This window comes from Sebastes umbrosus, chromosome 7, assembly GCF_015220745.1.
Source record: "Sebastes umbrosus isolate fSebUmb1 chromosome 7, fSebUmb1.pri, whole genome shotgun sequence".
Lineage (NCBI taxonomy): Eukaryota > Metazoa > Chordata > Actinopteri > Perciformes > Sebastidae > Sebastes > Sebastes umbrosus.
The window spans coordinates 22486403-22511349 of record NC_051275.1 but is presented as its reverse complement, the minus strand read 5'-3'; the positions used below and the strand labels follow the sequence as shown (position 1 = coordinate 22511349).

The window sequence follows — 24947 nt, the reverse complement described above, 5'->3', positions numbered from 1 at the left end:
TTCTCAAAATCTCAGATTTTTTTCCCCCTCGATGTGGCTGCAAATGTTTTTGCAGCTCCAGACATTTGTTTTTGCCTAAAATGTCTCTTTTGATAGTAAAGGTTGCCGACCCCTGCTCTAGAAGAAGTGCATGCTGGACTATGTTTAGGAAGCTGCTAAGGCTAAAGTCTGAGGGCGAAAGGGACCAGCAGAAGCTGCTGCTGCTTTCAATCTAAAGCCGCCTATAATAATAATAACATGGAGCAGATGGCATGCGTCCAACAATATGAGAGGACAAAGGAGACCGTCCAGACGGGCTGGACAGATTTAAAAGTGCAGGGGGACATATGGAGGGGAGGCATAAACCCTGAAAATTAAAAACATTGTTTGTTAAGACCTTGTTAAGAGCATTAAACTCGCACAAAACCTGTGAAAGACATGCACTCAGTTGCCAGTTTATGTTATGTAAACAATCTATGTGCAGCAAAAACTAATGCAGTTCAATAAAATACATCTTACCTTAATGTTGGGGACTAAAAGTGTTCAATATTAAACAAATAAACACATTATTATATAAATACAGATATGATGCATGCAATTTAACCATGATACTGTGAAATAATCTTATACAGCTCATTATGAAGTGTTATTTCATCCTGCTTCTTTTCACAATAAGATGGTTTATTGCAGGTAATTTGTATTTAATTCCAGCAGTTTTAATTTAATAATTTTCCGAAGTCTGTCTTTAAATGAACAATGGATTTTCATTATGATGTCTTTCAATTAAGACCAGCTGGGAAGAGACTTTAGTTAGTTTTTGACAGAAATGTCGTTTCAAAATAAAAAAATACCTGAAAAAAACTGCAAGCAGGACAAAATAACAGTTGATAATAATATTTTAACAGTTTCATGAGTATAGTGCATTTTTTTGTCAATCAATCGTTTGAACCGTTTTAGAAAAATTCATAAATTTCCAAAGTCTGTCTTAAATTCACAATGATTTTCATCATGAAGTCTTTGTCTGACCAGCTGGAAAGAGACTTTGGTTAGTTTTTGACAGAAATGACCCTTACGAAATAAAAAATGCCATGAAATAAACTGAAAAAGCAGAACAAAAAGAACAGTTCATAATAATGACCCCAGTTTTAAAATAAAATATTTTACCAGTTTCATGAGTATAGTGCATATTTTGTCAATCGATCAATTGTTAAAACTGTTTTAGAAAATTTCATGATTTTCTGTCCGTCAATTAAGACCATCTGGGCAGAGGCTTTGGTTAGTTTTTGACATAGAAATGATTGTTATGAATTTTAAAAAATTACCTGAAATAAACTGAAAAAGCACGACAAAAATAACATCATAATAATGAGGCCAGTTTAAAAAAAATATTTGGACAGTTTCATGAGTATAGTGAATATTTTGTCAATCAATCAATTGTTGGAACTGTTTTAGAAAGGATTCAACTTTATGGTCATTAAGGCTGCAGTTTGTGTTGTTTCTATATGTCGGTACACTCATTTTATATCCAAGGTTAAATATTGGAAACAACTCTCAGTATAACACAATATAATTCAACAAAACACAAACTAAAGCCTCCAAAATGATCACACAGTTGAATCTACACCTCTCCGAAACAGTTTTAACAACACAACACATTTAACTGTTTGTTTTCTTGAAAAAAAAAAAAAAGAAAAAAGATGCACTTAAATCTCAAAATACTGTAGTAAACAATGTACTTCTGAGGCCTGCAAAGTTCCTCTTGTGAACATAAAGCTAAGCTTTAATTATGGTTAGAGAGGCAAGTACTTTGCCAAGGCCTTCGCATGAGAGATGTAAAAAAAAGAAAGAAAAAAAAACGGTAAAAAAAACATCCCCTCATTTTTTTATTCTACATTTAATATGATGAAAACAAGGCCCTGTACAATCCACCTTCGCAGTGAGTACAATAATTATTTTACAATTTGTACACATTAGAACATGGTGCTAGACTGGTTCCACCCGTTCGAAAATGCAGTCGAGAATGAAAAAAAAAAAAAATGTCTTTGAAAGCTGCACCACAAGGAACCTTCCATTCAAAGAGAGGAGATAATTTTTTTGGCCGATCATACAGCAGGCCTGAAGTGAAAAATGTGTCATGAGAGACCAAACACCATTTATGGAGCTTTTATGTGTCTTATTCCCCTGATTGATCCGTTAGATAAAAGCATGCTGTGAAGCTCTTGATCTCTCTAACCACTAGTACAGACCTGGCCAAAGTATTGAAAATGGCATTAAATATTTCAGCTATGTGAGGTGCACTTAATTCATATCAGACATTAAAACGACCAGACATATTTTCAACATAAATTAAGCACTCTTCATGTGTTCTCCGGTACTCAAAATGTCTTTTACTGCTGTTGTAAACCAGGTCTGTACCAGTTAACACTTTGTCCTCTTCTTGAAATTTAAAATCCTCTGGGAGGAAAAAGGCCAAGAGTGTCTGTCGACCTGTACAGCCATCAATGTGCCACAAAAAACGAACAGAACACATTGACATCAACATTTAAAACAGGGGAGTGAATTCAAATGTTTTCTTGGTCTCCACGTAGCTGCATGTTTGCTTTAACATGTTTACGCTCGTTCTCGACAGCACGCAGTTAATTGGCAAACAGGCTCACCCAATTCTCTCCAAAGGCCACAAGAAACATGATTTTGTACAAAACTAGATCCCCTCCTTTCATTTCTCTCAGCAGAAGAAATCTAATATTGCTAGAAAACTTCCCCATCTTTTGCATGATTTTCTCTTTACACATTTTTATGGAAGAAAAGTTAAGCTTCCCAGTGTTTCCCAGAATCAATGATGAAAGCACTTCCAAGTTCATTCAAACGCATAGCAGTCCACAAAAAACAAGGCTCTCAGTTTCTCTCAACTCGATGTTAGCTTTCATTGAATTCACGTGTTTTATGCTACATAAGTGTACACTTTGCGATCCTCTGGCGTTCGTGCCAAATATTCCCTCTCAATGAGTCCTTCAATGCGCTTCTTGATGACTACAGGACTAGGGAGGAATCGTGCTCGCAACTGCTGCGTGACCTGTGGAGACACCAAAAACAGTAACGAATCAGTACTTCTTCATCCTATCGTCATCATCGTCACTACTTTCATTTTATCATACTACACTGTCCAATACTGTGGGCAAGTTGTGGTCAAAAGAAAGAAAGCGCATAAAGCATTTTTATTAAATTATATACCACTGAATGAGTGCTTATGTTACCTTAATACAAACCATGAACTGTACGCTAGCCAAACTTTTAAAGGGCGGGTCCATCTGTGTTCTGTCCCGTTTTTTTTTTTCAAATGGAAACGCCTACTCAGACGTTAGCAAAAAGCTCTCTTCACACTGACTATAAGGACGTATATATACTGTACATATACTAGCGTCATCATGCAGAAAACTACAGAAAACCTAATTTTAGAAGGGCTTGGGAAAATAGCATTTTGATACTAAAACATACATACATTGACCAAAATTTGAATGTTCAAATTTGAATGCAGAAGGGACACCATTGTAAAAACCTAAAAAATAATGGACCCACCCTTTAATAGTACAGTTTAAATGAATGAAAACAACTTACCTGGAATCTCAAATACCGCACTAAATTGCCTACTGCTGTTCTCTGTTCAGACTATGGTAACTACGGTCGGTCATATAGTCGTAAAGCTCCGAGGATCCAGCAAAAGTCACCACAATGAGAAAAAATGCTAATGATGTTGTGCGCTTTTCTGCTTTGAGTTAAATTTTTTTCAACTCAATGCATTCAGGGTGCTCCTATTAAAATGCGAGACTTTCAGCAATGCAAAAGCAGCTTGCAAAACGCTTCACTCTTATTGAAAACAATTACAAAAAGCTGTCTCATCAGGCCCTAACACTTCCTTTTATTGACCATGTGCGATGTTCAATTTCATCAATTCAATAACTTGCCCTTGTTTCCTTACTGAGGACCACTTCTTGTAAATCATAAAGTTCATCACTAAAGGGAAGACAATGTGCAAATAGAAATGTAGGAGCAAATGCAACCATCTCAGCTGACTGACCTCTGCTACTAGAACGTTGTGCTGCATCTTCTTTCTGGACTTCATGATGCGAACGATGGCAGCTTCGATCTCATGCTTCCTGTCGTCGTCCACTTTCTGCCGTGTCTCCTTCCTCTCTGGGTCGGACTCCCCTTGTTTAGCAGCCACTAGGTGGTGCACAACAAAAAGGAAAATAAATTAAAAAGACAAGTAGTGGGACTGAAGGTATACATGTTCTTTTCCCAAATAAGTGCTTTAAATAATTGATTGTGATGAGGTGAAAAGTACTATAATAGTACTATAAAGGCAAGGCAGCGCCTTTACCACCTCCAACAGCTGAAGAGATTCAGAGTCTCCCTGAGGATCCTTCAGTCTTTCTACTCTGGAGCTGTAGAGAGCCTCCTGACAGGAAGCATCACTGCCTGGTTTGGCAACAGCTCTGCGCAGGATAGGAGGGCTCTGTAGAGAGTAGTGTGTTCGGCCGAACACACTACTGGAACCACACTCCCCTTCCTGCAGGACCTGTACACCAGAAGGTGCAGAACCAGAGCCTATAGGATTATGAAGGATCCTCACCACCCAAACAACGGACTGTTCCAGCTGCTAGCAACGGCAAGTGCCTCCGCAGCCACGCTCCCAAAACAGACAGACTGAGACGGAGTTTCTTTCACCAGGCCATCAGGACTGAACTCTGACCTCTCCAGGGTACCCACCAAGCGCCACATGCTGCCCCTCTTATCCATACACGTTCACACACACACACACATAGGGCTACACAGAGAATACACACAGACACACACACTCATTATTATTCTATTCACACTCTTATATTTTTATTCCATATTGTATGTAGACCCCTCTCACTGTAAATAATGCCATTGTCCCTACAATTTTTATTAGATTTTAAAAATATTTGTGTAGTTGATGTTGTTTTGCACAATCTTGTGAGCACTGCCACTTTGCATGTCACTGCACATCCTGTATGAGTATGTGACAAATAAAACTCTTGAATCTTAAATCTAATATAATGTTTTTAAGGCTAAGTTTTATTTTGTTCTTTTTTTAAGTTACATTTACTGCAGTAACTGGGGCGTATGCATTTCATTGTTTAAAAAAATCTGAATATGACAACACATTGAAATTGTAATACCTTCCTTGTCTTTAAAAGCTGCATTACAGATCAGTGCTGCAATTTTATGAATTGTTTTATATGTTCAGAAAGCGCTTCAGACCACGTTCAACATTTACAACATATAACAATCCATCTGAAATTCAAAATAAGACATTATGTTACTGTACGTCTTAAGAGAACATGATTTTGTGTACCTGTCTGGATCTTGACACGGTGAAGCTTGGAGGTAAACTGGTCGTTGACTGTAAACACATGGCCGTTCTCGATCTCCTTGGACTTGGGCTCCTTGGTGAGGACTCTCTGAGTGGGTTTCCCACAGGCCAGAGACTGCAGCGCTCGCACCAGCTCCCTCTCTGGGATGTCCGTCTCCTGCTGGATCTCCTGCAGGGTGGAACGATCACATTCGGGATCATAAAACAATAAGCAAGCAATAAGCTGCTGTTTAAAGGCTATTTGTCTTTCTTGGCACGGCAAGTTGTTTTTGTCAAACTAGGGGAACCTATTAATGTTACACTGCATTGGGCAGTAAGGTATGAAATTGCGTACCTCAAAGATGGACTTGTCTCTGTTGTTGAAAAGCATGAGGATGGTCATCTGGAAGGTGGAGACCTGCAGGATGTGCTTCCTGGTGTTGGAGCCGGTAACCTGGGCTCCTCCAACTACTACCTCTGACCCGTCCTCCTTTTGGCATGTTGGGATGAAAAACAAGAATCTAAAAACGTGATTCAGAATCCCCCTCACCGAGAAATCATGTTTTCTGTTACTGAAAGTCCTCAAAAATGTAGATTTCCTTGTTACTCAAATAATAACAGAAAATTATCACAACTCCTTGAAAAAGTGACATGACAGTCTACCAGTTCTAATTACGTGACAGTTTTGCATTCCCAGCATAGACTGTGTATAAGAAGTAGACAGTCACCGACATCACCCATTGGTTTGTGAACTATGGTTTTGAAGCCTTGAGTTTGGCATTTTGGCCGTCGCCATCTTGGTTTTTTGCAATCAGAAGTGACACAAGAGGGTGGAGCTAAGTACAACTGAACACTGAATAATACATTTTTAGGCGACCAAAGTGTTACAACTTGTTAACTTTCATGAACTGAAACCACATTGTGAAAGGGTTAAAGTTGTAAGACGAAAAAGCAGACAACTCCCAGACCGGACAACGCCGTGGTAGCGACCTGTCAATCACAAGGTAGCCACGCCCTAAAGCATCCCCTGCTTTATGGTCTATCTGACACTAAATGGGACCATAATTTACTAAATGAACGTCATGCTGTGTTGAAGAAGACTTGAAACTAGTGATTGAGATCATAAACTCATGTTTACAATGTTTACTGAGGTAATAAATCAAGAGAGAAGTAGGGTCATTTTCTCATAGACTTCTATACAATCAGACTTCTTTTTGCAACCAGAGGAGTCGCCCCCTGCTGGCTATTAGAAAGAATGCAAGTTTAAGGCACTTTCGCATTGGCTTCACTTTTCAGACACGGAGGTTGCCCACTGATTCTCAGTAAAATAACGGAGTTGTTTTTACAATAATTAGTCACATCAACACAGTGTCCATTACTCTGTGTTTACTTCAATGTTACAAGGTGTTTTTTGCAATACATTTAAAAAGTATTATACTTTGAAAATAAAAAACACTTACTTATTAGAATAAAACATTATCCGACCTCTGAAAATTGGCAACAAAACTTTGGAAAACTGAAACGGCACTATAGACGATGCATGGCGAACTAAGTCACCTTGTTATTTTCAACTCTACATTCACATGACACTATAGATTTCACATTTTTTGTTTGTAAAAGTTTGTAAATCATTGCAACACAAACTGTGCCATCAAAAAATAATTGAAAATCTGTTCTATGGCATAATGACAACATACAGTATTTTTAAAATTTTGCTGATGTTACATTTTAATGTGGCGTGTACCTTTTTGATGGGACCGTAGAAGGTGGCGTTTAGATCTGCAGAGCCCATATGGTGCTGCAGTGTGAGTTGTCTTCCGCTGTGCTTACCAAGATAAAACCTACAAGCAGAGGGGAGTCACTCCAGGTTAACATCTAAAAATAGTCAATGTAGCATAATTAATCCAATCTTATGTGTTAGTAGGAATAGATACAAGCTTATATCATCAAGAATAGGTCAGAAACTGAAAAAGGTTGTTACTCTGGTCATCTTCCAATTGTAACAAAACATAATGTGACTTAGCAAGACTTCCTTTTGGATCACACACACAAACTAAATTAAACCATTCACACATACTGTATAAACTATACACTCCTGGTGATACTGAACTGACCTTCTAAAGACTTCAAACGCATGTCGCGGTGAAGGGGGGATGTTGCACTTGGGTGTTGCTGATTGTGTTGGCCAGTATCCCGTTGTCAGGACTCTCACAGTGAGATCAACTCCTCCGAGTGACACCTGAAGTTAGAAAAAACACAAGACGCACAATAAGGTTTCAGTCTTCACTGATGTAAATACACACTGCAGCTCACTGCTATTGTACACTGACTTTTATTGGTGCAATTAGGTTAGAAACAGATAAAAAAAAGACTTAACTTAATTAGAAAAAAAGTAACTACAGGCTATTGACACAAACTAGGTACATGTGCTGTTTATCTGAAACGGTTCACTGTGTGTGTGTTCACTAATCGATTAGTTGTCAACTATTAAATTAATCACCAAATATTTTTATAATCAATTAAGATGTTTGAGTAATATTTTAAGAAAAAAAGTCAAAATTCTCTGATTCCAGCTTCTTAAATATGAATATTTTCTGGTTTCTTTACTCCTCTATGACAGTAAACTGAATATCTTTGAGTTGTGGACAAAACAGGACATTTCAGGACGTCATCTTTGGCTTTGGGAAACACTGATCGATATTTTTCACAATTTTCTGACATTTTATAGAACAAACAACTAAACGATTAAAAGAGAAATTAATTGACAGATACTGTATATCGACATTGAAAATAATAGAATAAATTAGAAAGAATAGGTTTAAAGGACCTTTTATCTATAGACTACTAAGCAAAAACATGCAAATAATTACTGTATACTCCACAGGTAATTCACTAAGTTAATTCCCAACATGAATCACACTGACAATCCGATACAGTGACAGACACTCTGGTGACAAAAAGCCATGTGACAGCACATCACAAGCCAGTAATTAGCACCGTGTATTCCCAGGATATGGATAGTTAGATGCATAATTGTTTTTATGTAACTGAGCAACGCAGCCATGCACTGATTACAGATAGCAAATGGGCTCATTATTTCTGACAGAATGAGTTTTGGCGTGCAGCGTCTCCTCACCCCGGTTGTCTGTAGATGTTGTCTAAACTCATCCATGGTGGTGTTGGAGATGCTCATATCCCGGAACATGCCCTCCAGTTTAGAGGTGAACTGACAGCCGCACTCGGTCTAGGAAATGAAAACCATAAGAGGGATCACATTTAGTTTATCAAAAGCTGTTAAAGGTAAATCAACACTCACATGGCGGCCATCAAATCTTTGTAACAGCAGCAAGTGGACACAGCCTGCTTACTGTGTGTTTCCTCTATCTAAACTTTGTAGTGTACATATACATTGAATAAAGCTCCTTTTTTAGCATTAGCTGACTCCCAGTAAATTTCTAGATATCCAGTTCTCATCTAGATGCGGAAGGTTTTTCATTCAGCCAAAATCTTATTATTTTATTCCAAAGAACATAACGTGGTTATATCACACTCCTTCTCACCTTGAGCTTTGAGATCATGTTCTTCTCAGAGTCGTCAGAGACGCTCTTGTTGGTGAGCAGCCTGCGGGCGAGGTGCTGCTTGTAGTACCTCTCAAACACGTCCTTCTCCTGCATGAAGCGGAACAGCACCATGGCCTTGTCCAGTATGGACTCCACCTCCTGCTCTGTCAACTGGACAAAAAACAATATGATGCAGGTTACATAGGATGGTCATAAACAGAGCCTGGACTCCCTATTGCCCTTGATACACATCAAGCTACTCCAACAGGTTACACATTACAAATGATTAGGATATTTCCTAGGGTTAGATCCGAATATTCAACTATTCGGTTATTTATTCGGTTTTCAATTTTGGTATTGGGATATTAGTTGTTGTTGTTTTTTTAACCCCTCAGGATTACAAACATGCATAAAACACACTAAACCTTTTGGAAAGTGCTTCTTATTCAATAACAAATAACAATACAAAAAACAATACTGTAGAACAGAATGCCTCTTAATAAACTGAATGACACGTATTACAGGGCTATGCCGTCCAACTCAGCCTAGAACGGAGAAATGTCTGGCGGAGTCCTTCCTAAGTCATGTCAGCCAAGAGCCTTTGTCGCCGTTGCTTATGTTGGAGCCAAACACATGTGGGGCTCAGGCCAAAAGGGCTGAGAGGAAGCCTCCGCAGGCTGCATTACACCCGCACTTATAGCCGGGATCTGTGGTGCGTATATGTGTGGAGACAGCAGCCTCAAAACGCCGCCATTTAGGGGGGGAGGTCCCACAAGATGCTGAGCGCAGACAGAGGCGTGTGTGCACAGTCCACACGAGGCGTAAAAACAGCACTCATGGACTCATCATGACACATTTTTCGAAAAAGCATGTAAGCCCCAATATTCACTACTTATATAACATAAATAATATAAGCAATAATAGCATTGCTTATTTGGGTGATAAAATCTAAATGTTTTATGTTACAGTGTGATGTCAAACGTGAATAAGCAGGCCAGTAACATCTGTGGCGTCTCCTAAAATAAGAGTATATGTCCATTAGAGGGCTCACCCCTTTTACTCCTTTCTTCAGTTTGTCATCAATGAAGAGTGAGAGGTACTCGGGCGAGCGAGAGTTGAGGTTAAGGAAGTACTCAAAGTCGCCCGCAATAGTTTGCTTGAAGAGCCGGTCATTATTGAAGGACTCCTGGAGGAAACGGTCAAAACGTGACTTCAGGTCCAGCAAACCCTGCAGGAAAGGAGACAGGGATCATAAGGAATAATACAGCAGCAGGTTACATTAGCAGCAGCTTAACACAGCAGTTACAGCTCCAACTGTAGCTACAGCAGAGAAAAGTTGGTCTCATCAATAAAGAGTCAAATTCAACGAATATCTGCTCACAGTCTGTTGTCTGTCCGTTCTGTGTGTGATAAAAGAGAAAATCTTCATACACAGCCAGCTGACTGACTTGTCTGGGAAACAGACAACGTGGCTCGGACCAAGCCACTAGGTACCAAATGTCATTTTTCGAATGAAGCTTTGAATGTCTGTTCTCTTTTTTTGACCACAGTGAAAATGTTGTTTTTGAAAGGTTAAATGCCAACAAATATGGATTTGAATTTCAATACATTTTGACTTTTGGATTAAGGACTGAGACAATCACAGTGACGAGGGGTGCTGCAGCACGAGTGTCTGTGTGTCTTTGAGACAAACAGAGAGACAGAAAGAGGGGAAGAAAAGGTGGACTATTGCACGCAATGTTTTGGCAAGGTATTAATAATAATAATTCCAATGTCAAAGTTATGAATGAAGCTTCAAACTATTCGGCAGCCCTATGAACCACACAACACTATTTTGAATTTGATAAATGCGGAAATCGGATCAACCAGCCTATTATTGTATTTTTTTTAATGCCGCTTCATCATTTAACTTATTTTCAAGTTATGTCAAATGTAGGCTTTTATATGGCTATATTAAACATATGTCTGGTAGTTGTTTATATAGCCGTAATTCTTGAATATTAAAGGACATGTTGGCAGTCAAAAAAAAAAAGTCATGGTAAACCCTGGATGGCATTGCAAACAGACTGTTTCACACAGGAGCTTTAAAAAGATGAACATAACGAGACATTAAAAAAGAATGCCTTCTCTCTGGTGACCCGAATGACCTCACGTGTTATTCAGTACAGTGCCACAACACAGTGTGGTTGAGGGCAGAGACCATCATGGCTTGTGGCCACAAGTGCAGAGGGTCACAACAGTTATGCTCTGCCGGGAGGCGATGGAAGTACATTATGGTCGGGGCTTGGCACGCAATGTGCGCAGTGCTAAAGTGTGCAGAGCCAGTAGAAATTACTCCATGAGCTCTAACAAGGTTAGATCTCTCTCATTCACCTAAAATATGTGCATTTAGAAGGTCATAGTGTGCTTCAACAGAGACTGCCTATTACTGTTGCAGCAGCAAATTAATTGAACATTTTACAACACGCTCCTGCAGATTCACAAGAATGAGCGATGACATCCCTGCACTCTACTACGGATGTCACAAGAACTGATACTTCGGTACCAAGTTGAAATGTTGAAAACCTGACGGTACTTGTTTTTCTACAGTACCACAGGTACCATCAGGGCTCAAGACTAATGTCATCCCGGGGATGATAGAAAATGTGTTTGGGACACTGTTTTTTTTCTCTGATAATGCTGCATTGCAAACAACAAATCCTTGTTGAAATCGGCAGGACGAGAGCTAGTTAACGTTAGCCGTTAGCTCCCTGCAGGACTGTGCTGCTTACCGGCTGCTAACGGGTAAAGTTAACCGTCTCCTGATGCACCGTTGTCTTACCTGGATGTAGTCTACAGGGTTCTTTCCCTCTCCCTCCTCTGACACGAGGGCCTTTCCTTGCTCCCGCAGGTATGAGCTCATGCACTCACACATGGTCTTCAGCCCGTTGGGAACCCTGCTGAACAGCTTGTACATGCACGCCAAATCTGTGATGGATATGCACGAATACACAAACAAGCACACATGTTTAGAAATCTATTTCTACCAACTGAAAAGCACTGAGAAGCTGAGATCTGCTGAGGAGGAGGCTTATTTGTGCAGAGTGAAATAAAATACCTCTGAGCGTACTGATGATGTGAGAATATTTTCTGAAGGCTGAAGCTACAGTACTACAGTCCCAGTTTAATCTAGATCTAATCATCAAAATTACATTCCTCATATTTGTGACATGAGCAAGGGGAACACTGTGATTAAATTACTGATCCAGTAAACTATACATCTCTTCCAAGTGACAGTCACACAGTTTATTTAAAGAGCGTATCTGGAGTGAGGCATGAAATTTAACTCTGTAATTAAGTACATTTAAATAAACAACCAACTACAAATGCTAAAGACATGAAGCTAAGCAGCACAGGACTGACTGCAGCACCCTTACCGTCTGTCTTGCCGTTTTTGAGCATGTGGACGAGGCCAGAGTTCTCCATCTCTACGATCGTCTTCATGTGTTTGGAGATGAGCTCCCGTTCCACCACCTTGACAATCGGCTCTTCTGTGGATTTATCCAGGCAGTGCATCACTCGCTCAATCTCCTCATTGATTCTGGCCTCCACCTTCTTTATGTACACACTGGCACTGTTTTCTGCAAGGAACTTTTGGCTCTCCATCTGAGTGAAAACAAGAAACACTTGTTAGTTATCTGGCCTATAGTACATACTGCAATATATACAAGTTGTGTTGTTAATCCTTTCAAAGATGTTTCGAGAATCATCTGTATTTACACTGTATTTTATTTATATGGACCCCAGAAAGGGAAGATGTGGCCAAGATAATTGGGATCCAAATAAAAGATAAAACAATGAACAGTCAGGGAAATGATGTTCTCCCACACACCTGGAAAAACTCTGCTGACATTTCTAGGAACGGAGCCTCAAAGTCTTCTTCATAAACAGATCTCCCTTCAAGGCCGAGGATCATTAACATTTGGCAGGCATTTCTAATGGCCCCCCTGGTGGAGAGGAGAAGCAGACCAAATGTTGAAGGCACAATTAGTCATGAAAAAGAAAGTAATTGCTATATACAGAAAAAAACATTTCTGGATTTCACACTTACTATGGCTGGCAAATAACTTTTGATTATTCGGTCATCAAAAAACAAACACACGAACAGCGCAGGCTCAGAAAATTCAATGTTTTATACGCCAGGGGCTGTTTCAGTGAACAGTAAGTAGCAAATGTACTTGACAGCTCTTTCATTGTTTATGCCAAATATATGCACCCTGTGATGATTTAACATTTCCCTTCATTTTTTTCACCCCAATTTATGTACAACTGAAATTAAAATGAACTTGTCAACATCAGTTAATTAGGTTGTCATGCCATTGATCCTCTCTGTGAGTCCTACCTGTCCACCACCTCCCCTTTCCTCTCGCGTGCGATCATGTCCAGCAGGGTCTGTCGGAGGTGGTCTCTGATGCAGCCATAACGAACCACTTGATCCCTAAAGATGATGAGACCCAGGTTGTAGACATTCTCTACGTTGTTCTGCTGTACGTACACCCGATCCTGTGAGACAAACACACAAAAAGGACAACAATGAATACACGCATCTTCCCCTCAACATCTGTTATGAGGTTAAATGTGTTTCTTTGTCATCCTTTAAAGTGGGTTTAAGCTCAAGTGTTGTTTAACTGAATATAAACACTGAATAGATACACATTAAAACAGTTTCAGGTTGATTTTCAAATACATATACACAAAGTAATGAAACGGACAGCTTCGCTATTTACTGGCTCGCTGCCAATTCTTCTGCCTTTTTCCCTTTCCTGGGGATCCTCGCTTGCTCACTCGTTAGCGGCATGAAGGGAAGCGGGCACTGGTCTTCATGTGCTGCTGGCGCTGCATTGCTGCAGAGCCGGTTGATGACCGGCAAAGTTTCACTTTGAGGGCATTACGTGACTCGGCATTATATCAATTCACTTGACGAGGGCGGCTTCAACCACAGGTGCCCTTCCCATGCACATTAGTTTTTCATTAAGAGAAAATGACTTCCCTTTCCCCGTCATGTGCACGCAGCGCAGGTATTCAGCCAGAAAGCAGACGGTCCGCGAAGGAAAGTATCAGGGGAGTAATTAAAAAACTTAACAAATATTCAATTAATGTTAGTCTAATGTAGTGTTTTTTTTAAGATTATTTTTGGGGCTTTTTGCCTTTTACCTGATAGTGACAGTGATAGTTATGAAAGGGGGAGAGAGTGGGGATGACATGCAGCAAAGAGCCGTGGGTCAGATTCAAACCTTGGGCTGCTGTGGTAAGGATTCAGCCTTGGTACATTGGACAGGGGAGCCCCAGTCTAACATAGTTTAAAATGTTTTTCCATATGTTGTCATGTATGAAAAGACCCAAAATAAACACTGTAAGTGGACTACTTGATTACTATAAGCTCATTAATTAAAACAGCATTTGTATAGGAATGATTCTGTCCCAAGCTTTTTGATCACTATAAGCGATTTCCACTATATATGCAAATATGACCATAGTGTATTTCCACACAATTTCTGGCACTGACAACAATCCTTCTACATAAAGGTCAATCATGTCACAGTCACAGGCTGTCATTTGTCATATCAGAATCAGAAGCCATTATGCTAATGTTACAATTGCTGATACAATCAAAAAAGTTTAATTTTGGGCGGCTGGTTAGCTCAGTCGGTAGAGCGAGTGCCCGTGTAAATGCCAAGGCTCAGTCCTAGCAGCGGTGGACCTGGGTTCGAATCCTGCCTGTGGTCCTTTCTGCATGTCATTTCTCTCTCTCCCCCTTTCCAACACTCTATCCACTGTCCTATCAATAAAATGCTTAAAAATCACCCCAAAAAATAACTTTAAAAAAAAAAAAAAGTTTAATTTTACCGTGGTAATCACAGTAGTTTAGAGTACTAACCAATACTTCAGTATTTTATAGAATGAAGTCAAATAGTATTCCATATATGTGTTGTTTTTATTGTTGTAGCTCAGCCAATAAATGTTTCACTACTTTAAATCTACATGTACCTGAATCGGAACCACTGTGACAGAAAACAATTTTTCTTTAGTCAGAGCAACCATGAATAAGAAGCAAGGCTGGACTCGATTATTCGACTATTCGATTATTTGTTCGTTGGGTAGGTATTCGGTTTTCAATTTTGGGACTCGGATATTCATTTTTTTTTTTTTTTTTTTTATCCTCTTGGGATTACAAACATTCATAAAACACTTCAAACCTTTTGGAAAATGCTTCTTATTCAATAACAAATACCAATACAAACAACACTACTGTAGAATAACAGAAAACAAATGAATGTGGAATTAAAAATGAGTGCCTTTAATTCAACCTAAAGACACGTGTTGCAGCGCTATGCCTTCATCTCAGCCGAGAACGGAGAAATATCTGCTGAGTCCTCCCGAGTCATGTCATGGAGACGAGCCAAGCCAGAGCCCTCGTCACCACTGCTTTTGTCGGTGTGCAACCCAGGCAAGGCTCGGTCGGAAAGGGCTGAGAGGAAGCCGCTGTAGGCTGCCATTTAGGGGGAGAGGGCCGGCAACGTGACTTTGAGGTCTACACTCGCACACACACAGAGGGATGAGGAGTGGAGGCCAAGTAAAGACGTAAAAACAGCACTCGAGGACTCATCATGACAAAATTGTTTCACGAAAAAACATGAGTGGGGGACGCCTCCGAGTGTGTGACAGGGGAATTGTGCTGCCAGCTTTAATGAGTCTGTGCTGCCTACTAACCAAGAGATTAAAGTGCTCCTCTGGTCACTGCTGTCCCCCCCTACCCCGGTCGAACTAATGACCAGTATTTAGTTTTATAAGTCTGTTGTATTCTCTGATGTGTGCTGTTGTTAAGCCGTGTAAAATGTGTTCAATGAGAAACATCAGCTACTCACCATATACATCAGGATGTCTCTGATCATCACCATAGCTGTTTGATGGTCATTCCAGGCCTGATTTAGGGTTTGAAGGAAGTTATTGTTTAGGGAGTTGAGGACATCTTCTCGTACCTTTAGGGGAGACAAACACACATGCATGAGGTGGGTATACTACACCAAGTTCTTCAGTGTGTTAGTGACGACACAATGCCTGACCAAGGGCAAAAAACGTGTTCTTGTTCAAGAGGAAAAAAAGCTCCTGCATCAAGCCGACACTTACTTTTGTGATTTCTTGTTCATGCAGTCTTTTAATGGGACCTCTGCTGTTTCTTTCATACCCTTTCTCTACTAGTCAGGCATACAATAGCTTGATAACAGTCCCACTGCAGTGTGACTCAGCATTGTAAACGTCTCTGTAGAGTAAGATTCTTAAGGGCACACCGACCTCCCCCCTTTTCTCCTTCTAGAGAGAGATGATGAATTATCACCTCTGCCCTACTAATACACAAGATCAACCCTCACAGACCCACTAACATCCTATTATTCACAGCCAGATCTAATGTTGAGGAGCAAGATAGAAGATAAGCCATAAATCTGCCTTTAAATCAAAGACTCATGCACACTCATCACTTACTTATAAAAGTAATTAGGAGGTTACTATTGAGGCTTGGTGCTGATAAGATGAAGCTTATGTTCATCTGTTCTGTTAATTTCTAATGCTGCTGCTTCCATCATAATAAACATGATACAATATTACAGCAATATACATAAATTAACAATATTAAAGTATTGAATGAATGCTATTTAAACATTACACTGTACATTAGCGTACAGTCTCTGCAGCTTTCTTAATGCATACTGGATGCATAATGGATTATTTTCTCTGTACATTGCACATATACTTAATACTGCGACATTTTGCACTTTCAAGCACAAAATTGTACATCTGTTAAAAACAGATATTGTATATATAATTTTTACAATATTTTTTTTAATTTTTCTATTTTATCTTTATGTTTCTTGAGTTTTGCAGTATTCGCTTTTTATCTTTTTTATTTTCTCTTACTATGTTTATTGTTATGCAACAAAAAATGAAATGAAATAATGACATTATATTTAGAAAGATGTGAGACTGTAAATAATTGAAGTCGAAACAAGAGTGTGATTTCTTCCACTGGCTTCTAGATATTAGATATTAGTGAACGTGAATCAATCAAACTTTATTTATATAGCACCTTTCGAACAAATCAAATGCCCTTCAAAGTGCTTTAAAAGCGATAGGCAATTGACAAATGTTATAATGATCAACAGTTACTCAAAGTAGTAAAATGTTGATAAAACAAAATATGAGTAAAATAGATATGAGAATATGATAAAAATAGTATGAATAATAAAACCACAAAAATTATAAAAGCCAGACTAAATAGATGAGTTTTTAGTTTAAGTTTAAAAATATCAATATTTTCAGCTCCTCTCAGATCCTCTGGAAGGCTGTTCCAGCGACTTGGAGCGTAACGGCTGAAAGCAGCATCGCCAAATATTTTTGTTTTGCTTCGAGGAACAGCTGAAAGAGAAGAACCAGTCGGATTGGAGGGGATCTTCCTGGTTCATAAACCAAAAGCATTTCTGAGAGGAAGTCTGGTGCATGGCCACGCAGTGCCTTATAAACTAATAAAATAATTTTAAAATCAATACATAAACTATAAGGTAACCAGTGTAAAGACTTTAAAATAGGCGTAATGTGTGCTCTTCTTTTGGTCTTTGTCAGCACTCGTTCATTGTGTATACGGCCGTTGCCATGTTTTTTGGTGTCACAGGGGGAACATTAGAAGAAGCTAAATTAACCCTGAATGCCAGAAGTTTTGCAGAAAAAAAGGCTTCATATTTTTAGTGAAAAGGTGGTCATGGATGAGCTGACATGCATGAAGGTGTGCAGGATTTTAAGCTCCTCTTCAGCCTAGATGAAATTATAGGAATTGTATTTGACACCTCTTTTATGCTGGCTTCAAATTGCACCTGCTGTTCTGGCCGCCTGGTCAGTGCACAGCAGTAAATTGAGCTGAGGGTATAAACTCAAACAGTGTTATTGTTAAAAGAAATGTTTACTCTCCAAATACTTCTGTCAGTAATTCTTAATGCCAGCAATTATTAGGCCTAATATAATCTATTTAACCAAACTGAGAAGTAGAGAGACTGTCGCATAGGAATAGGTTTACAATATATCTTTAAAGGGATAGTTTGGGTGTTTTGAAGTGGCGTTGTATGAGGTACTTATCCATAGTCCGTGTTTTACCTACAGTAGATGACGGTCGGCACGCCCCCATATTATAATATATAGATATATTTAGAATATTTTGCCTTTAACCCTTTGCTCTCTGACGGCAAGGTAAGGCCGTGAAAATATTAGAAATATAGCGTACACTTAAAAAGATATAATTTTTTTAGGTGGGCCTTTCTTTTAGGTTGCTAAAATATGTTTTGCTGCCAGCCCCGTCCACAGCAGTACATTACTTTGTTCCAGTGTTGGTACTCCCCATCGGAAACATAGACTGTATAGCTGTCTTATAGCAAGGTAAAAAAGCAACAATATTCTAAATATAGCGTACACTTAAACTGATATTGATTTTTTCAGGTGGCTAAAATAGTCCACAGCACTATATTGCTTTGCTCGCGGGCTGGTACTCTTGTCTGTTTCTCCAAACTGGGGGCGTGCCGATCGTCATCTACTGTAGGTAATACTCTGACTATGGATAAGTACCTCACACAACCCCACTTCAAAACACCCAAATTATCCCTTTAAGATCTAACAGTTGAAATGCAAAACAATCATCATCTTGGAGTTGTTTTCAATACTTCAGTCTGGTTGAAGTGTCCGAGGATAAGTCTGTAGTTTTTTAGGCTGCCTGCAAACCATTACTACTGTCTTTCTTCGAAAATGATAACTGGATCATCATTAGATAATAAAAACACACTCAGATGTCGGCTCTCTTGTCTTTGAACTGCCGCGTGTTGACATTCCCTGACTGCTGATTTACTAAACCTGCCAAGTTGAGAATGTACATTTAATTAAGCTGTAAAACCACCTGGCTGCTATTCAACAGCAGGCTGTTGAAATATTGCTCACTGGGTGTATGCACACTGTACGCTGCACAGAAGCACTCACTGCAGATATCACGGCCAAACCTAATTTGTTACTAATCATATGCAACAAAGAACAAGTGACAGCTTGTGAAAAATATTCACTGATGGGTTTTCAAACTTATCAGCAGGAATTTGAAAACACATCTTAGTAACAGGATCAGCAATGGATTGCCGTCCCTGATGCAATTCTTTTTAAAGACTGCTCAGAATAATCCACTTCACTAGCATTTCACATGTCTGACATTTCACTTTCAATGGATTTCTCCAGGCAAATAAATCAACTAAATGTACAGTTTGAGACAGTTGTGCTCTGTCAAGGCGCCATACTGTTGCACTCGTAACACACAAGGCAAAACCTGTTTCATGAAAGGCTAGCAAACAGATGACGAGCCTTGTGCAGCTGAAAACCCAGAACAAAATAACAACTCAAGGACCCTCGTATCCACAAACCTGGGCACTTCCTAACCAGTCACAGAAATGGGGAATCCGTCAAAAGGAGGTCTGAGTGATCCTTAAAGAGATTTACAAATCTCCCATTACACAAGACAAGAGTAACAACCTCTGAAATTGTATTCCCTAGCTTTCTAACTCCATTTAATACTTACTCACCCTCACAAGGCTGCTCATAAATGGAAACAGCTCATGTTTTTTGGTATTACCTTTGTTGTACAAGGACAACACACAGGCTAATCAGTGATATGAATCTTAATATGAAGCCTATGACAGATTCTGTTCAGCATCAAGTAGGCTACTGAAAAGAGGCTGTCCATCATCTTAAAGGGATAGTTTGGGTGTTTTGAAGTGGGGTTGTATGAGGCACTTATCCATAGTCAGTGTATTAACTACAGTAGATGACGGTCGGCACACCCCCAGCTTTGGTGAATCCGAACTAATCAAAGTCACACAAAAACACAAACAAACTAACCAATCAAGGCAGCGGGAGACCACCAACTTCTGTGTTCTGAGAGGTAAAATTATTGTTTTTTTTCTCAATGGAGTCTGGTTGCTTAGGCGAGAGCATAGATAACGGTTTCAGTTCCCTGTCGGAAACATAGACTGTACAGCTGTCTCACGAAGGGAAACCGACAAAGATATTCAAAATATAGCGTACACTTAAACTGATATACATTTTTTTAGATGGGCTTTTTTTTTTAGGTGGCTAAAATACATTTTGCTGCCTGCCCCGTTCACAGCAGTACATTGCTTGTTTCTCCAAACTGGGGGCGTACCGACCGTCATCTACTGTAGGTAATACACTGATTATGGATAAGTACTTCATGCAACCCCACTTCAAAACACCCAAACTGTCCTTTTAAATTCAGCTCCACAATTAATATTTTACTTTACCTATTATTGTAGTAACTACCCACATGTCAAATCTTTGTACTTCAAACTGTTAGCTTTCAGCATTTCTAAATCAAAATCTAGTCTTAGATTTCCACAAGCATATCTTACATTAATGACAAGTATGTACCGATAATTATCTATTACACACTTGAGTGAAATAGCAGTCAAATATACTTTAAACATAACAAAAAATAGGTGCGGCATAAAGCATGTTTCAATTCATTCTGCCATCAATGTGTCATCACTTGACTTGAAGTGTCAGGCAAATTAACCAAGCTTAAGAGGTGCACCTCTGTGTGTTATAATTTCCTTTGATAGAGTAAAGTAGCACATTTGCTCGCTGAAATGGCAGCGATTTAAGGGTGTTTAAGGAATTCCTAATGTGTTTACTTACAACAGGAGTAATTACCTTGTCTTTATAATCTCAAAATCTAAAATATAATCATGCCTAATGTTTTTAAAATGCCTGCAATCTGTGTTATTCTTACTTTGTTGATAAGGTGTTCGGTGACGACCTCCCGCAGGCCCGTGTACAGCTTCTCTCCGTGTTTGTGGAGCACCATTGTGTAGGCGTTCCTGTACAGTTCCTCAAAGCTCAGGCCGCTGTTGTTCTTCCTCTGAATCTCCTGGATGGCATTCTTCAGAAGGTCCCAGATGTTGTTGACGTACTTTTCATCCATCGTCATCTGCAAAAGGCCAGTAATGGTTTGAATAAGATGACTCACATTCAATGATTAGCTGTATCAACACTTAGAGTAAGGAACTTGTTCCTAAATAAAGCCTCACAATGCAGATAGACTCCCACCTTTGTGTAGTTTAGTTGTAGATGTAACATTAAAAGGGATATATGCTAGGTGTGGGAAAAAAAATTGATAAGGCATTGTATCACGATATTTTGCATGGCAATAAATATTATATTGATACACGGACGTCAAGTATTGATCTTTTATGATATATACTATTAACCTCTTAAAAATCCGACGGCTATTATTCTGTCTTTCAGAGGTTGTAGCAGGCTCAGTCTTAAAGCTAGTGTGAATATACTGGTATCATATGAAACTAGAAAACCTAACGAATCAATTGGTACCAACCATGTCATAGCTTTTCAAGAAAATGCTAAATAACGCTCCAAAGTTACACAAAATTTTGGTGAGGAAAAACTGTCAATTGTTGGTGTACAATTCGTTATTTGAATAATAAATAACAATTCAGTAAATTTATATCTGTGTGTTTATATGTTACATTTTGTAATTCAAGTTAAGAAAGCAATGTTTAAGTCACAAAGTGAGGCAGCTTATTAATCAAACACTGGTATCGGATCAGTACTCGGTAGCAGCCGATACCCAAAGCTCAGGTATCGCTATCAATATCTGGACTGAAAAAGTTGTATTGGTGCATCCTTATGTGCATATCTGAGATTACTGAGGACTGGGGTTCTGTATTAGTGTATCCGCTAACCCAAGACATTTCTAAATGTGGCATGAGGCTGTACAGTCCTTATTTGCTACTTACAGTATGCACACTGAAACCTACTGTAACTTTAATTTTTTAAGTTTTATCAAATAGGATTTAAAAGCTGGTGGTTGCCAATGAATGAGAAATGCAGGACAGGATTTTTAATTCACCAGCCACTATATACAGTGTGTGAATAACCTGTAGTTCTGCACAGTACTAAGCTGCGGTACATCGTTATAATTACAAATAAGAAGTTCTTGTGGACTACCTAAAAGCCAAAGACATATTGGCCAAAGGAGAAAACGTAATATGTGACACAGCTAGTGAGGAGGAACTGTGTGTGCGCCTCCTCACTCAGCAGACAAGCCCAAACACATGCATGTCAAGATGCTGCTCTACCAGCCAATCTGTCAGGACTGGGCCACATTCAACAGGCTTCACATGGGTCCTAAAAGGTCCTCTCTGTATTAACACAATAAGCTATGTGGCCACTGTCACCTGCACACAACTTGAATTACTCATAGGAGGAGTAAAATAACAAGTATCTGGTTGATGCACAGCCAGTCACAATACAGGCTGAAATTTCAATTTAAGCAGAATGAGGTCAGTTATTAAATGAGATGACTTGCAAGACAAAGGGAGTGCCAGGTGGGCGAGGAGAGGAATCACAATGTTAACAATGAAATAACAGAAACAAGATTTTAGATCTACTACTGATACAGCACATTAATGCAGAACTAATGTTGGGGTTTTTGGATCCATATACAGATGTTAGAAACGTTATAATGCTTGTTGCACACAGTTGGGAGTGCCAGGTGGACGAGGAGAGGAATCACAATGTTAACAATGAAATAACAACAGCAACAAGACTTAGATATCTACTACTGATACAGCACATTAATGCAGAACTAATGTTGTGTGTTATTCTTTGCATCCATATACAGATGTAGAAATGCTTGTTGCACACAGTTATAGGGAATATAGCTGACATTTCTTTGCATTTAAAAGTCAGTCAGACACAAATACATCATACATTTGATAAAGAAAAGCCAAAAGCAATCAAAACAACAACAGACATAAGACTTTAAATCTACTACTGCTGCTACAGCACATTAATGCAGAACTAATGTTGTGTTTTGTGTGTGTTTTTCTTTGCATCCATATACAGATGTAGAAATGTTATAATGCTTGTTGCACACAGTTGGGAGTGCCAGGTGGACGAGGAGAGGAATCACAATGTTAACAATGAAACAACAACAGACACAAGACTGAGATATCTACTACTGATACAGCACATTAATGCAGAACTAATGTTGGGGTTTTGTGTGTTTTTCTTTGCATCCATATACAGATGTAGAAATGCTTGTTGCACACAGTTATAGGGAATATAGCTGACATTTCTTTGCATTTAAAAGTCAGTCAGACACAAATACATCATACATTTGATAAAGAAAAGCCAAAAGCAATCAAAACAACAACAGACAAGACTTTAGATCTACTACTGCTGCTACAGCACATTAATGCAGAACTAATGTTGTGTTTTGTGTGTGTTTTTTTTTGCATCCATATACAGATGTAGAAATGTTATAATGCTTGTTGCACACAGTTGGGAGTGCCAGGTGGACGAGGAGAGGAATCACAATGTTAACAATGAAACAACAACAGACACAATACTGAGATATCTACTACTGCTACAGCACATTAATGCAGAACAACTGTGTTTTTTTGCATCCATATACAGATGTAGAAACATGAATGCTTGTTGCACACAATTATAGGGAATATAGCTGACACTTCTTTGCACTTCAAAGTCAGTCAAATGTAGAGCTGAGACACAAATATGTCATGCATTTGATTAAAGAAAGTCAAAACAACAAGTGTCAAGTATAAGGGGTAGCATCATGCTATGTCGACATCTGCTAGCTAGCTTGCTTGCTTGGGGAGTTATGAGGCATTTAAACACAATTAAATGAATAAAACTCACTGAACTGGTAATATAACACAGTAACTATGTAACCAACCGATTAAGAGTGGAGAAGACTGCACTATTTATCTGCTACACTTTGTTTACAGATAGGCACAGTCATATATCTGCAGCTCAGCTGGTTAGCATGTTAGCATGTTAGCCAGGCAGCCCCAGACCAGACCACGGTGATCGAGTCGCCGCCTGGCCGGCAGACAGAGCGCCTACAGCGGGGAGACTTACAGGAAAGGCCCGTATCCTCATCTTGGTGTCCTTCTTGGTGCCGCCTTTGCTGAGATTGGACATGGTTGCCTCCGTCCTGTGGGGCTCTCTGTATTCACATGAACGTGTTCTCCGGGGAGGGACAGGACTACAGGTTTCTGGAGCAGCCCGACGAGCTTTCACTCGGCCTCGTCGCTGCGCGTCCCGGCACCGAGACTTTATTGTTGACAGCAGCCAAACAGACAACCGAGACTTCTTCACACAGCGATGGCGGACTACCTGCAGTTCTCATTGCGCAGAGCTCACGCACACCAAGCCTCGCGAGAGTTTTGAATAATTTGGAACATTTATCTCAACTTTACTTGCACCTGTACTTTAGAGTACATTATCACACTTATACTGTATATTACAGACAGCACAGCAGGGAGTATTGATATTATAGTCATCCAATAGTTGTCTATTCTGTACTGTATTACTGGGGGGGATGAGCACAAGGGTGCTGTAATTTATCAATGGTTAATAATTAATAATTGATTTAAGATAAGATAAGATAAGATGAACCGTGAGGGATAAATAAGAATGGTTGTGATTGTCAAAAAGAAATCCTACAAACTGACAATACAATTGCCATCCAGGTGATAATTTTAGGCTGTTTTGGCTGTAGGCATCAAAGAAAACAAGTGTCAAGAAATTCAGGTGTCAAAGCAGCAACATAAGCAAACAGAGTGAAACACAGGAGAGGTAAAGGTATACAAAAATGATAAAAACAATAACAGAGACATAAAAGATACAGAGTGAATGGGTGAACATAGTGTGTGCAGTCTGTCAATAAATAAATGTAGTATGTACAATAAATAAATGTAATATGTACATATGTGCAGTCTATAAAGTGGTATATAGTGTAAAGTGCGCCAGTGGTTAGAGCCCAAGATGGTTACAGGTAGTGCATGTTTAAAGTTCTTAATGTCCTAATAGTTCTCATATGGGGGTCAGCCTTGGTTGTGGAGCCTGATGGC

At 39.3% G+C, this 24947-nt stretch overlaps 1 protein-coding gene across 3 annotated transcripts; it reads right to left on the bottom strand.

The window, feature by feature from the left end:
• Window positions 1-1848: 1848 nt before the first annotated feature.
• Window positions 1849-24234, bottom strand: cul3b (cullin 3b). 3 transcript variants are annotated; one of them, XM_037775391.1, is made up of 16 exons: window positions 23953-24233; window positions 20780-20977; window positions 15822-15935; window positions 13298-13458; window positions 12788-12902; window positions 12333-12561; window positions 11738-11883; window positions 9968-10144; window positions 8917-9087; window positions 8493-8600; window positions 7471-7595; window positions 7101-7197; window positions 5712-5843; window positions 5360-5546; window positions 4055-4200; window positions 1849-3052 (listed from the first exon to the last, which is right to left on the bottom strand). In XM_037775391.1, exons 1-16 carry the CDS (start codon window positions 24013-24015, stop codon window positions 2921-2923), a joined length of 2301 nt encoding a protein of 766 aa, XP_037631319.1. In that variant the 5' UTR covers window positions 24016-24233; the 3' UTR covers window positions 1849-2920. The 3 variants fall into 3 exon arrangements, 2 of the variants coding, with proteins under 2 accessions (XP_037631319.1, XP_037631318.1); XM_037775390.1 differs by having other exon boundaries at window positions 5712-5846; window positions 23953-24232; XR_005207602.1 differs by lacking the exon at window positions 1849-3052 and adding an exon at window positions 4610-4804 and having other exon boundaries at window positions 4063-4200; window positions 5712-5846; window positions 23953-24234.
• Between the last annotated feature and the right edge of the window lie 713 nt (window positions 24235-24947).